The 13,097-nt window shown below is 40.2% G+C and overlaps 1 protein-coding gene across 1 annotated transcript in view; it reads left to right on the forward strand.

Moving 5' to 3' along the window:
- The window catches only part of elfn1a (extracellular leucine-rich repeat and fibronectin type III domain containing 1a), a 147,320-nt gene extending 135,136 nt beyond the window's left edge, over window positions 1–12,184 (forward strand). Inside the window, exon 3 of the mRNA XM_073830486.1 lies at window positions 7,559–12,184. Coding sequence (XP_073686587.1) covers window positions 7,963–10,356 — 2,394 coding nt within the window. The 5' untranslated portion in view covers window positions 7,559–7,962 and the 3' untranslated portion in view covers window positions 10,357–12,184. The remainder of the gene's footprint in view (window positions 1–7,558) is intronic.
- Window positions 12,185–13,097: the final 913 nt, after the last annotated feature.

Below are 13,097 nucleotides of genomic sequence, written 5' to 3' on the forward strand. Positions count from 1 at the left end.
CCCCTGCTGCCTGGCCAGGGCTAATTTAGTGATGCTGAAGAGGTTCTTTGGCCTGTCCCAGACCAAAGACTGGATGCTGAGCAGAATAATTATTTTTGTTGTTGTTTGCTGTTTTGTACTGTACTCTACAGTACATTAAATTAAGGAATAAAACACTTGCAAAGGCATAGATTTGTTGTGTTCATCATGTGAAAAGATTTTTATTTGTATTGTTTTCGTAGTATTGTTTTGAATTTATCTCATCAGTGTGGAAAACTGTGTTGTAGTGTGTGTGTGTGTTTTTGAGGATTTGTGTGTCATGTCTGAGAGCAAAGTTTGGTTTTTCAGCAAGATTGAATTGTTTTGAGTGGAGAGCTTCATTTTGACATCAATATAGGAAGTTTGGGGAATTGAGCTAGGAGTTGTGGATTTGTGTTTAGAGTTTCACAAATAAGAGGCATAATTTCAAGAAATGTGTTTAAGCAATTGAGAAAAACTGTAATTAGGGGTGCCGCAATATACTGGTATTGACAATAATCGTGATATTTAAATGATGAAATATCATTATCTTGTTAATTAGGGGTGTTGCAACACACCAGTATTAATGATAATCGTGATATTTAAATAGTGAAATATTGTTATTGTGTTTATTAGGAGTGACACAACATACCAGTATTGATGATAATCGTGATATTAAAATTATGAAAGGAAAGGAGGAAAAAAAGGAGGAGGTGAAGTGAGGCCAAGTATGGTGACCCATACTAGGAATTTGTGCTCTGCATTTAACCCATCCAAGTGCACACACACAGTAGTGAACACTAACACACCCAGAGCAGTGGGCAGCCATTGCTGCGGCGCCTGGGGAGCAGTTGGGGGATCGGTGCCTTGCTCAAGGGACTCACCTCAGTCGTGGTATTGAGGGTGAAGAGAGTGCTGTACAGTCGTGGCCAAAAGTTTTGAGAATGACACAAATATTAGTTTTCGCAAAGTTTGCTGCTAAACTGCTTTTAGATCTTTGTTTCAGTTGTTTCTGTGATGTACTGAAATATAATTACAAGCACTTCATACGTTTCAAAGGCTTTTATTGACAATTACATGACATTTATGCAAAGAGTCAGTATCTGCAGTGTTGGCCCTTCTTTTTCAGAACCTCTGCAATTCGACTGGGCATGCTCTCAATCAACTTCTGGGCCAAATCCTGACTGATAGCAACCCATTCTTTCATAATCACTTCTTGGAGTTTGTCAGAATTAGTGGGTTTTTGTTTGTCCACCCGCCTCTTGAGGATTGACCACAAGTTCTCAATGGGATTAAGATCTGGGGAGTTTCCAGGCCATGGACCCAAAATTTCAACGTTTTGGTCCCCGAGCCACTTAGTTATCACTTTTGCCTTATGGCACTGTGCTCCATCGTGCTGGAAAATGCATTGTTCTTCACCAAACTGTTGTAGGATTGTTGGAAGAAGTTGCTGTTGGAGGGTGTTTTGGTGCCATTCTTTATTCATGGCTGTGTTTTTGGGCAAAATTGTGAGTGAGCCCACTCCCTTGGATGAGAAGCAACCCCACACATGAATGGTCTCAGGATGCTTTACTGTTGGCATGACACAGGACTGATGGTAGCGCTCACCTTTTCTTCTCCGGCCAAGCCTTTTTCCAGATGCCCCAAACAATCGGAAAGAGGCTTCATCAGAGAATATAACTTTGCCCCAGTCCTCAGCAGTCCATTCGCCATACTTTTTGCAGAAGATCAATCTGTCCCTGATGTTTTTTTTTGGAGAGAAGTGGCTTCTTTGCTGCCCTTCTTGACACCAGGCCATCTTCCAAAAGTCTTGGCCTCACTGTGTGTGCAGATGCGCTCACACCTGCCTGCTGCCATTCCTGAGCAAGCTCTGCACTGGTGGCACTCCGATCCCGCAGCTGAATCCTCTTTAGGAGACGATCCTGGCGCTTACTGGACTTTCTTGGATGCCCTGAAGCCTTCTTAACAAGAATTGAACCTCTTTCCTTGAAGTTCTTGATGATCCTATAAATTGTTGATTTAGGTGCAATCTTAGTAGCCACAATATCCTTGCCTGTGAAGCCATTTTTATGCAACGCAATGATGGCTGCACACGTTTCTTTGCAGGTCACCATGGTTAACAATGGAAGAACAATGATTTCAAGCATCACCCTCCTTTTAACATGTCAAGTCTGCCATTCTAACCCAATCAGCCTGACATAATGATCTCCAGCCTTGTGCTCGTCAACATTCTCACCTGAGTTAACAAGACGATTACTGAAATGATCTCAGCAGGTCCTTTAATGACAGCAATGAAATGCAGTGGAAATTTTTTTGGGGGATTAAGTTAATTTTCATGGCAAAGAAGAACTATGCAATTCATCTGATCACTCTTCATAACATTCTGGAGTATATGCAAATTGCTATTATAAAAACTTAAGCAGCAACTTTTCCAATTTCCAATATTTATGTAATTCTCAAAACTTTTGGCCATGACTGTACATTCACTCCCCCCACCTACAATCCCTGCCGGACCTGAGACTCGAACCTGCAACCTTTGGGTTACAAGTCCGACTCTCTAACCATTAGGCCACGGCTGCCCCCATTATCATTATTGTATTAATTAGGGGTGCTGCAACACACCGGTATAAAATGATAATCCTGGTATTTAAATAATGAAAAATCATTATCGTGTTTATTAGGAGTGTAGCAACATACCAGTATTGATGATAATCGTGATATCAAAATGATGAAATATCAATATTGTGTTAATTAGGGGTGTCAAAAGACACTGGTATCAATGATAATCGTGATATTAACATGATGAAATATCAATATTGTATTAATTAGGGGTGTCAAAACACACCGGTATCAATGATAATCGTGATATTAACATGATGAAATATCAATATTGTATTAATTAGGGGTGTCGCAACACACGGTATCAATGATAATCGTGATATTTAAATAATGAAATATCGTTATTATGTTAATTAGTGGTGCCGCAATATCCTGGTATTGACCATAATCATGATATTTAAATGATAAAATATTGATATTGTGTTAATTTGGGGTGTCACAATATACCAGAATTGATGATAATCGTGATATGTAAATAATGAAACATCGTTTTAATGTTAATTAGGGGTGTCGCAATATACCCGTATTGGCAATGTTTGAAAATGAATAGTACATAAGATACATAATAATCCAGCGCCAGTGCCATTATGGAACGTTAAACGCAAGTTTGAACCTCTCTATAATGCAAGTTTGGAGTACAAATATGTAGTTATTCTCATTAATGGTCTTACTTTGACACTGTGCTAAAAACTAAAAATGGTTAGAATCTTCATTTGTTCCTAGTAATTGTTCCTTTTTTTCCTTTTTTGTGATTCATTAATTCATCAAATCATAAATTTGACTGATAGCATGATTTATTTGTTTATTATTATTAGTTTAATTTCTCAAGATTTCTATAGATTTGAATTTTGAGGCCACAATAATCATGTGTTCAGTGTTTCAGACAATATCACACTTTCTATGGTGTTAGATTTGCATTGTGTCCCGAACGGCTCTTAATATAAAGAAATTGTTTGTATCAGGTTTGTAGAAGTCATGTGATGAGTGTTTTTGTGCTGTTCAGACTATAAACATCTAAACAGATTTGAGTCTGACACACCAGAGCAAACAGATTTTTTCTGCTTGTCTGGAAACTAAGTACAAAGGTTCATTTAATAATAAAAAAAGACAACCCTCTTTTTTGTTTTTAAAAATACAGAACCAAACTTCCTATGCTAAAAGTTAGTCATTAAACGTGGCTAATCTTCTCAATGTCTGACTTCAATCTTATTAACATAAACACCAGCTCACAGGTCTAAAAAAAAAGACAGAGAAATGTCATCTGACTAAGAAGATGACCTCTGACCTTTAAGTGTCGTTGATGGATCCGATTGATCGGTGCTGTAGCCTCTATTACCTTGAGCTGTCATTCTGATCTCCAACCGCCATAGAATATATCCACCTGCCGAGGTTCCTGCTCTGCACCTGTCCGTGACACCGAGGGCTCTCGTGTCAGCAGCTGCCATTCTGGACAGCTGGATATCTGTTTGCACAGGCCAGCTGAAAGCAGCATAGGCCGAGAATTAAACCATCTAAAAAGCAGTGTGGCATGATGAAGCTGTCTATCAGCCCGTCACCTGCATATCCTGTCACTGTCCTATCAGTCGCCAGTAAAAAATATGGGCCGTGAGCAGGCGAGGCGAGTGCATGGTACTCGTGAAGAAACTTTTCTTCTCCACCTCGGAGTAGAAGTGCTGAGCTTCAGCAAATAATAGGAGCTCTCTAGGGGAAAGGCTTATGTTTTTTTTTTGAGAATTTCCAATTACATCACCCTACTGACTTAATATATTATTTTACAGTGGCCTGGTTGCCTTTCACACACCTAAAAATGCAAACACCAGGAAAACATATCCACAAATCTCTTTGTAATGGAAAAATTTCTGCACTGGCGTATTCTAGAATTTTGAATTTTAACCACATGAGGAGGCTAATTTAATTACAGTGTGGCAGTTTAGTGGCAGGAAAATGGCAGTTAAGAGAAATAGGATATGATTATGTTGGCTTCTGTTCACAGACATAAATTCAAATTAGGGCTGACTACCAATAAAATTAAACAAAAGAAAATTAAATAAAATTACTTGCATCATATACTTGCTGATTAATTAACCGCCAATGTTAATATTTCATAAGAAAAGTTTAAGACATTGTATTTTCCTGACAGAAAAGTGAACTGTTGATTAAACAGTGGCTTTGAAATTCAATATATTATTTGTTGTATTTGCATGTCATTGACTATATCCACAGCAGTATTTTTTTTTTTTTGACTGCCAAGATTTGCATTTAAATTGCTGCAATGGTCTAAAAAACATATTATTATGGAGTTTATGTACAAAACATTTTTCCTCATTTCTGCATGCAGATTATAAAAAATGTCTTCCTCTGTTTGATGAAACTGGTAATATCTATCAAAACAAATCACTTCAGTGTTTCATAGTTTGTCATGAATGTAATTTTTCAGTGACAGACACCGAGAATCTTGCAAGGTTGAAGACTCAAGGGGGAAATGTGGGCGACTTGTCATGTGTACACACGTATTTCTAAAAATAACCATATCGCCTGCTTCTTTGTCCAACTCTTGCATGTTGCTCACTAGCCACTGTGATGATATTATCAACTCCTGTGAACAACAACAATATGTGGGAAAATATGATTTATGATGTTTGTCATCGATTCAGGGTGCTGTAAAAGTCGGAGACCATGAATGCTTTTATTTTGCTTTCTATATTTGAGGAAAAGAAAATCTATAAAATAAAAACAAATTTTAAAAATAAATTAATACAAATAATAATTACATATATTATCAGCACAACTCAGCAGGTTAATGCAAACTGATGATATTCACAGTGTTAAATTACTTGGCATAAGCTGGTTGGTTAATGTTGCATACGCAGCCAATGAGCTTGCTGCTTTACATTTAAATGGCTGGTTAGTATTCACTAGAGCATTTCGCAGCACGCTTTTAAAGTTTCTCTGAAACCCTCCACATCCCCAGCTCCACCTGTATAGATCTGCTAAAGGTTATTATATATGCTATTTGTGCAGCAACAGTATGTTTTAAATACTCACAGCACCATATCATTTTCATTGTTTACTCAGACTTTTAGATTCCTCTAAATCAGGGTTCATCAAATCTTGCCCTGGAGGGCCAATTTGCTGCAGAATTTAGCTCCAACACCTTAGCATGTGTGTTTGATTAAGGTTAGAGCTAAACTCTGCAGGAAAGTGGATCTTTTATGCCAGATTTGAGGATCCCTGCTCTAAATGCTCAGAATTCAGTTGAGTGACAATGATTAAAATAGATTCAATAAGATGCATGTCATTTGTAGTTTACACCATACTGTGATCTTACACATCACTTTGGAGAAACCCAGGCAAAGCCTGGTAAAATCCCATCTTTGATCCACTGCCTTCCATAGAGAGCTTTATGAACCATGTCCATCTATGCACTTGAGAAATGCTTCTTTCCTCTTCAGCGAAAGCCCTCCTTGCATAATTTACTTCAAAAATCAGCGTGCTCCCTCTCTGCCAGTCATCGTGGCTTTCACAGGGCAAGCAGCAGCCGAAGTTACGGCTTACAGTGGGTCAATCAGACAGGGCGATTAGAATGAGTTTTTAGTGCAGTGGAAATCACTGTAAAGAATTCAATATTGTGCAAGTCTTTACTCATAATTCCTCCATCTAGTGAAGAGGCTTTTAGGAGCTTTCACCAGCTTCAAGGAGACACAGTCCAATAATGAATGACTTTCATTTTGTGCTCCCATTGTTGTGTTCTTTTCTAACAGTCTATGGATGTAATATAGCGTAGTTTTATTCATATTAGATGTTTAATGTAGGTAACCTGTGCATTACTTGACTTTGCGGTGAGGACAAAGCAGTCTTTAGTTACTGGACAATATATTCCTTTACTGTAGTAGTAAAGCTGAAATAATAAGGATAATTCATAGCACTCAGTTTATTGCAAAATACAAACACACACATGCCTTTATGCCTATGGTTAGACGAAGGAGTGCAGTGGAAAGAAAGACCTTTGCTTTCAAACCAGTTCCCATCCTCTCTTAACTCACAAAATGATTTGCAATACAGCCAACATTGCTTAGAGCTGTCTCGATGTGGTTTCAAAGCCTGCCAGGGATGACTGTGAACTGAATCTCCCTCTTGTCTCTGCCACCCCAGGGAATGTACCTTCTCTCTGTGTGGGCAGTGTCTTTCACCGAAATAATATTCCCATGTGATTTTTCTTGTGCTTCATAGCGGAGTATTTCATTTAAAAATAAATGAGTATCAAGAAAAAGCTTGCATGAACCTTTGGTGGCAAAACAGCTTGTGTAGTATAGAATTTCTCTCAGCTGTAGTTCATTTTTATGATGAAATTGTTTTGTGTTTAGTAATTGATTAAGTGGGGAGTAGATAAGATTAGATGCAGTTCTTTCAAGCTATGCAATATGGATGCATTTGAATTTGATAAACTGGTCTCAAGAGCCACTGGTTGTTTTCACTTGAACATTTTAAAGGACAAAAGTGAAATTGATCTGTTTCGTCCCCCAAGTATTAGTTGTGCTCATTTTGATGGTCTCAGAGTTAATGGAGGGAGAACAGGGACACTTTTGCTTTCTTTTATCTGTCAGGTGGAAATTGGCCAATGGTTTCCGATAATAGCAATATGTCACTGGAACTGAAGGGAAGGAAAATTGTGTGCAAAATAAATTGATGGTCAGCTAACAAAGTTATTCCTTTACCTTCCACAGGTCCACAGACATATGAGTAAGACGTCAGGGAAATAAATACAATGAAATGTTATGAATTATTCCTTTGAGCTCGCACGCATACATAGCAGACCTCTTGTATGGTATGAAACATGTCATCACAGCTGTCGCATGTTGAACTGTATTTCGAATATTGCTTTTCTAATTTAAAGACTTTGTGAGCGTCACTCATTGTTTCCTTTTTCTCTTCTCGTTTCCAGGGTGCACCTCTGGGCCTATAAATGAGACTAAAATGGTGGAAGAGAAGAAAAGACAAGAGGATGAAAGCCATCAACAATGCTATACCCTGGGGAAATAAGCACAGGCCATTTTGAATTGGTGAAACACTAAGACCCAGCTCTAGCACTCCACTAGTGTTAAAACTTCTCCATTGGAGACTTAACCTGTAAATGCATAAGCTATGGTCAGCGGGTTTAATAAGGGGCTGACATATCAGTGCAGAAACCCTCAACTCATGTGAAATAATTCTCTGGACCAGAGACTGGACATTTTGTCCCTTGGCTAAAGGGAAAGGGTTTATTACCCTGCTCAAATACTGTGAGGCTCCATCCAGCCTAGTTCGAACTCAAGTGGTACCCCAAGCTGCTACCAACTGGCGTCGCTCATGGCTTCCAGGCGGGCATCAGGAGCTAGTAATGGAGGCATGGTGAAGAGTGCCTTCTTCTGGTCTGTGGCCATAATCTATCTGACTCACATAGGTGGGGTGAGGGGGGATTGCTGGCTCATAGAGGGTGAAAAGGGCTTTGTATGGCTGGCCATTTGCAGCCAAAACCAGCCACCCTATGAGGCCATCCCTCAGCATATCAACAGCACCATAGTGGACCTTCGATTGAACGAGAACAAGATCAAGAGCATCCACTACTCTGCCCTTAGCCGCTTTACCAACCTCACATACCTGAATCTGACCAAGAATGAGATTAATTACATAGAGGACGGGGCCTTTTCAGCCCAGTTCAACTTGCAGGTTCTCCAGTTGGGTTTCAATAAGTTGCGTAACTTAACCGAAGGGATTCTCAGGGGTTTGGGAAAGCTGCAGTACCTCTACCTCCAGGCCAACCTGATTGAGACTGTGACACCCAATGCCTTCTGGGAGTGCCCAAACATAGAAAACATTGACCTTTCCATGAACCGCATCCAGGTGCTGGACGGGTCCACCTTCAGCCTTCTGACTAAGCTGACCACCTGTGAACTCTACACCAACCCTTTCAACTGCTCCTGTGAGCTCTTGGGGTTCGTCAAGTGGCTCTCGGTGTTTCCCAACAGGACAAGTGAACGGATGGTGTGCGATTCTCCGGCAGGAGTCTCAGGCTACAGTCTCCTAAGCCAGAATCCGAACAATCCCACATACCGGAATGCTCTGCATATGCTGTCCACTGTGTGCACGGAGGACTATGTGACTCCGTACATCCCTGTGCCTACAGAGACCACCACTTACCCTCCAGACTCGACACCTTGTGGGCTGGAAGACTGTCCCTCAGGGACTGAGCCAGAGGAAATCAGCATCACTCCCACCTACATAGACTTAGATGTGAAACCAATCATGAAACTCAAGCAAGTGTCTCACACGAACGCAGTAATCACTGTTCAGATCCCTTACCCCTACAAGAAGATGTACATTCTTGTTCTGTACAACAACAGCTTCTTCACGGACATACAGAATCTGAAGCGGCAGAAGGAGGACATTGAACTGAAAAACCTGAAACCCCACACCGATTACACCTACTGTGTGGCTTCCATAAGAAACTCGTTGCGCTTCAATCATACTTGTCTGACACTATCCACCGGGCATAGGAATGGGAAAGAGCGAGTAGCTAGTAATCCAACTGCCACTCACTACATAATGACCATCCTAGGGTGTCTTTTCAGTATGGTAATTGTCTTAGGGATTGTGTATTACTGCTTGCGAAAAAAGAGACAACAAGATGAAAAGCACAAAAAGGCAGGCAGCTTAAAGAAGAACATAATTGAGCTTAAATACGGCGGTGAGTTAGAGGGTGGGACAATATCCAGGATGACTCAAAAGCAAATGATGGCTGGGGACAGCATGACCCGCATGCCCTATCTACCTTCCGGTAGTGAAATGGAGCAATACAAACTGCAAGACATCAGTGACACTCCGAAAATGGCCAAAGGGAATTACATGGAAGTGAGAACAGGGGAGCACCCAGATCGAAGGGAATGTGAGATGTCCATGCCAGGCAACAGCCAAGGCTCAGTCGCCGAGATCTCCACAATCGCGAAGGAGGTGGACAAGGTCAACCAGATCATTAACAATTGTATAGACGCTCTGAAATCAGAGTCCACCTCCTTCCAAGGGGTAAAATCTGGTGCTGTGTCAACGGCTGAACCTCAGTTGGTACTGATATCAGAGCAGCCTCAGAGCAAGTCCGGCTTCCTGTCACCTGTCTACAAGGACAGCTACCACCACTCTTTACAAAGACATCATGCATCAGACGCCTCTCCGAAGCGTCCGAGTACAGCCACTGGTGGTCCAATGCGGAGTCCAAGGCCTTACCGTTCAGAGGCGTCGTACAAGTCAGAGTCGAAGTACATAGAGAAGACTTCACCCACAGGGGAGACTATCCTCACCATCACGCCCGCAGCTGCGATACTGAGGGCGGAGGCAGAGAAGATCCGTCAGTATAGTGAGCATCGGCACTCGTACCCCGACGCCCACCAGATTGAAGAGTTGGAAGAACCGGATAGTCGGAAAACCTCCATTTTGGAGCCCCTGACGCGGCCGCGTGCCAGAGACTTGGCGTACTCGCAGCTCTCTCCCCAGTACCACAATCTCAGTTACTCGTCTAGTCCCGAGTACTACTGCAAACCGTCGCACAGCATCTGGGAGCGCTTTAAACTCCATCGCAAGCGACACAAAGATGAGGAGTACATGGCTGCGGGCCACGCTCTGAGGAAAAAAGTGCAGTTTGCTAAGGATGAAGACCTGCACGACATTCTAGATTACTGGAAGGGAGTGTCAGCCCAACATAAATCTTAATCTACTCAAGTGTTTGTCAGTGTCTTTTTCATTTTCGATGGACCACAATGAACAGGACCAGAACGAATCCTTAATCTAGTGAAATCACATTCTAATGGATAAATATTACACTTTAGTGAATTTCAACTTAGGGAAAACGGTTTGTGTACCAAAATTAAAAGATGTTACTTAAAGCAACAAGAGGAGAATATATTGCAAATATAAAATATATATATGTTGAAATGGATTTTTAGTTTTTGATTACCGCATGGCCAAGTCCTGTGACAGTGGATTTGCTGTTGTGTACTGTGAGACTAAAAAGAATCCAACAGTGACAGACATCTTCTGAAATCTTAGTATTTCTTCTGCAGGACCACTGTAATTTATGGACCGTTTTTCTCCCAACATTTGAGTTTGTTCTAAATACAAATGAACTATGTACAGATACTGTTTCTATATTTGCAACGTTTGCTGTTAAAAAAATGGAGAAAAAAATCTATAATGTGTATGATTCAGGTTTAGACCATGGATTTCGGAGTTAGCTCCTGTGATATTATCTGTCCTTAAATGAATGTTTACCGTCCTGATGGATAAACATTGCACTGGTCAATGAAATGGCATATTTTCCTTTAGGCCACAGTTTACGCTACCCTGCTTTGCCAATTTTCTTTTCTTTTCTTTTTAATCCATGCCACTGATCAGACCGCACAATAGTACACAAAGGCTGATATGATGTTACATTTGTGTATCATAACCACAAAGTGGATCGGTTTGGTTGGGATGGTGTAGAGGAAACATCTGCATACATGGTTGCAGTGTCAAAGTGTAAGAAAACGAAACATGAAATATGGAAAAGTAGAGCATTTTGATACACATTTAGTAGTTACGTCTGATTTGTTTACCACTAAAGCTCTCCACAAAACATACACTTCTGCTTTGACCTTACGATGCCTAATAGTAGTGAGGGGTTATCTGATCGTGAACCAAAGTGCTTGGGTGGCAGCTCATCACACATTTTTCTGCAGATGTTTCCACCAATCTCGAGCCAACAGCCCTATGGATGAATGTATTACATACATGAAGCAGCCTTTTCAGCTGCAGGTTCTTTGCAATTTTTGTTGTCGTTGTTTTTTACAACCATATGATCCCCATTTTTCATGCTGTATGCTGAGTTTTGATATTCATACTTCTTTTCAGTTTTATGCATTTGGCATATCTGTCAACAATATTTAATCAATCAGAAAAAAATGTTTATAAACCTAAGGGTATTGTTTTAGGCTTTTCTACTGTTTGGCGGGTAAAAAAGCTTTTGTAAATGTTGAATGCCACTGCACGGACCCTGCGATGATCACTGCTGATCTGAAAGGTGAGACATGAATACGAAAGACTAAATTACCCAGCCGAACTGTTGCCACTGGATTTGTACATCAGCTATTTAGAGAAATGCAGGAAGTAACTGGGTTGTCCGATTTCTTTTTTTTATTTCAACCGCCTTAAACTTCTGGAAATATCTGTATAACTGTATTTTTCTTTTTTTCTTTAAGTGTTGATGTTTTTGAAAAAGTCTTCATCTGTTGTCATTTTTTTAAAAAGACAATACATTTCAGTAGATTTCAACAGCTGTCAGGTTTCTAGGTAATCTAGCAAGTAACCTACATGTTTTTATATTGCATAGTGTAGCACTCCTGTATCTCATTCAACTTAGAAATGTTGGGGAATCTGTGAACGGAGAGCATCAGATACAAACAAGAGCACAATGAGTGTTATTTTGTATTTCTTAAAACTATGTTACCTGCTTTCAGACAAAGTACTGTGAAATAAAGGAAAGGGTGCACCCATACTGTCACGATCCTTATGATAACATTTCTTTGGAGTCCTCTGCCTTTACTGTATATATATTTTCACCACTTAAATACTCTTTACAAAATATTCACAAAAAAAAAAAAAAAGATTTAATATTTTCAATGCTGTCAAATAATTTGAAACAACAAGATGAGTAAGTATGTGACACGATGACATAATTTCAGACATTTTATTTTAGGGTGACCACTCATCTTCTTTCCAAAAGATGTCAAAAAAAGCCTAAAATGTTCAAATTGCCTAAAATGTATGGTTTTTGGCTTTTATACTTGCTGAAGGTAACGACTAAAGTAGTTTGGCGTAGATAATGGAAAAATCGTGGCATCTGAAAATGAGCAATATACATAGCGATGCAAATAGGCTACCCTAGATTTTATTGTGGCAAACGAAAAAATTGAAAAAACATTACAAGTCTATCAGTAGCCTAAAATACAGACTTACCGTTTATCATTTCAGAGCATTCACAAGGAAAGTCTGGGGCAGCCCTCTGTGCCAAATATTATAACCCTATAAAGCTGTAACTCATGACTAGTATTTAGAGTGTTGTCTGCTCTTGGTAATAGGTTCACTCTCAAAAAAAAAAAAAAAAGGTGCAAAAGCTGTCACTGGAGGGGCTTTCGCACCGTATTGTTATAGGAACGTAGTTCTAGGAACTAGCCAGCATGGTGGTTCCTAGAGAACTAATTTTCCCCTCGGACCGTTTACCTGGTTGCATTCGCACCGGCAGCAGGATTTCTGAAGCGGCCGACAGTGACGTTTCTATTCGCGGCATTTACAAACGTTGAACAACAACCGGTGAACAGAGGACGCTGTGATCGGAGCTGTTTTTATTGTGCGTCCTGATAACGGAGATGGAATGTAAACACAATTTACGCGATTTAGGGAGTATGAAAATCTGACAA

This window comes from Garra rufa, chromosome 1 (genome assembly GCF_049309525.1).
Source record: "Garra rufa chromosome 1, GarRuf1.0, whole genome shotgun sequence".
NCBI classification, from domain to species: domain Eukaryota; kingdom Metazoa; phylum Chordata; class Actinopteri; order Cypriniformes; family Cyprinidae; genus Garra; species Garra rufa.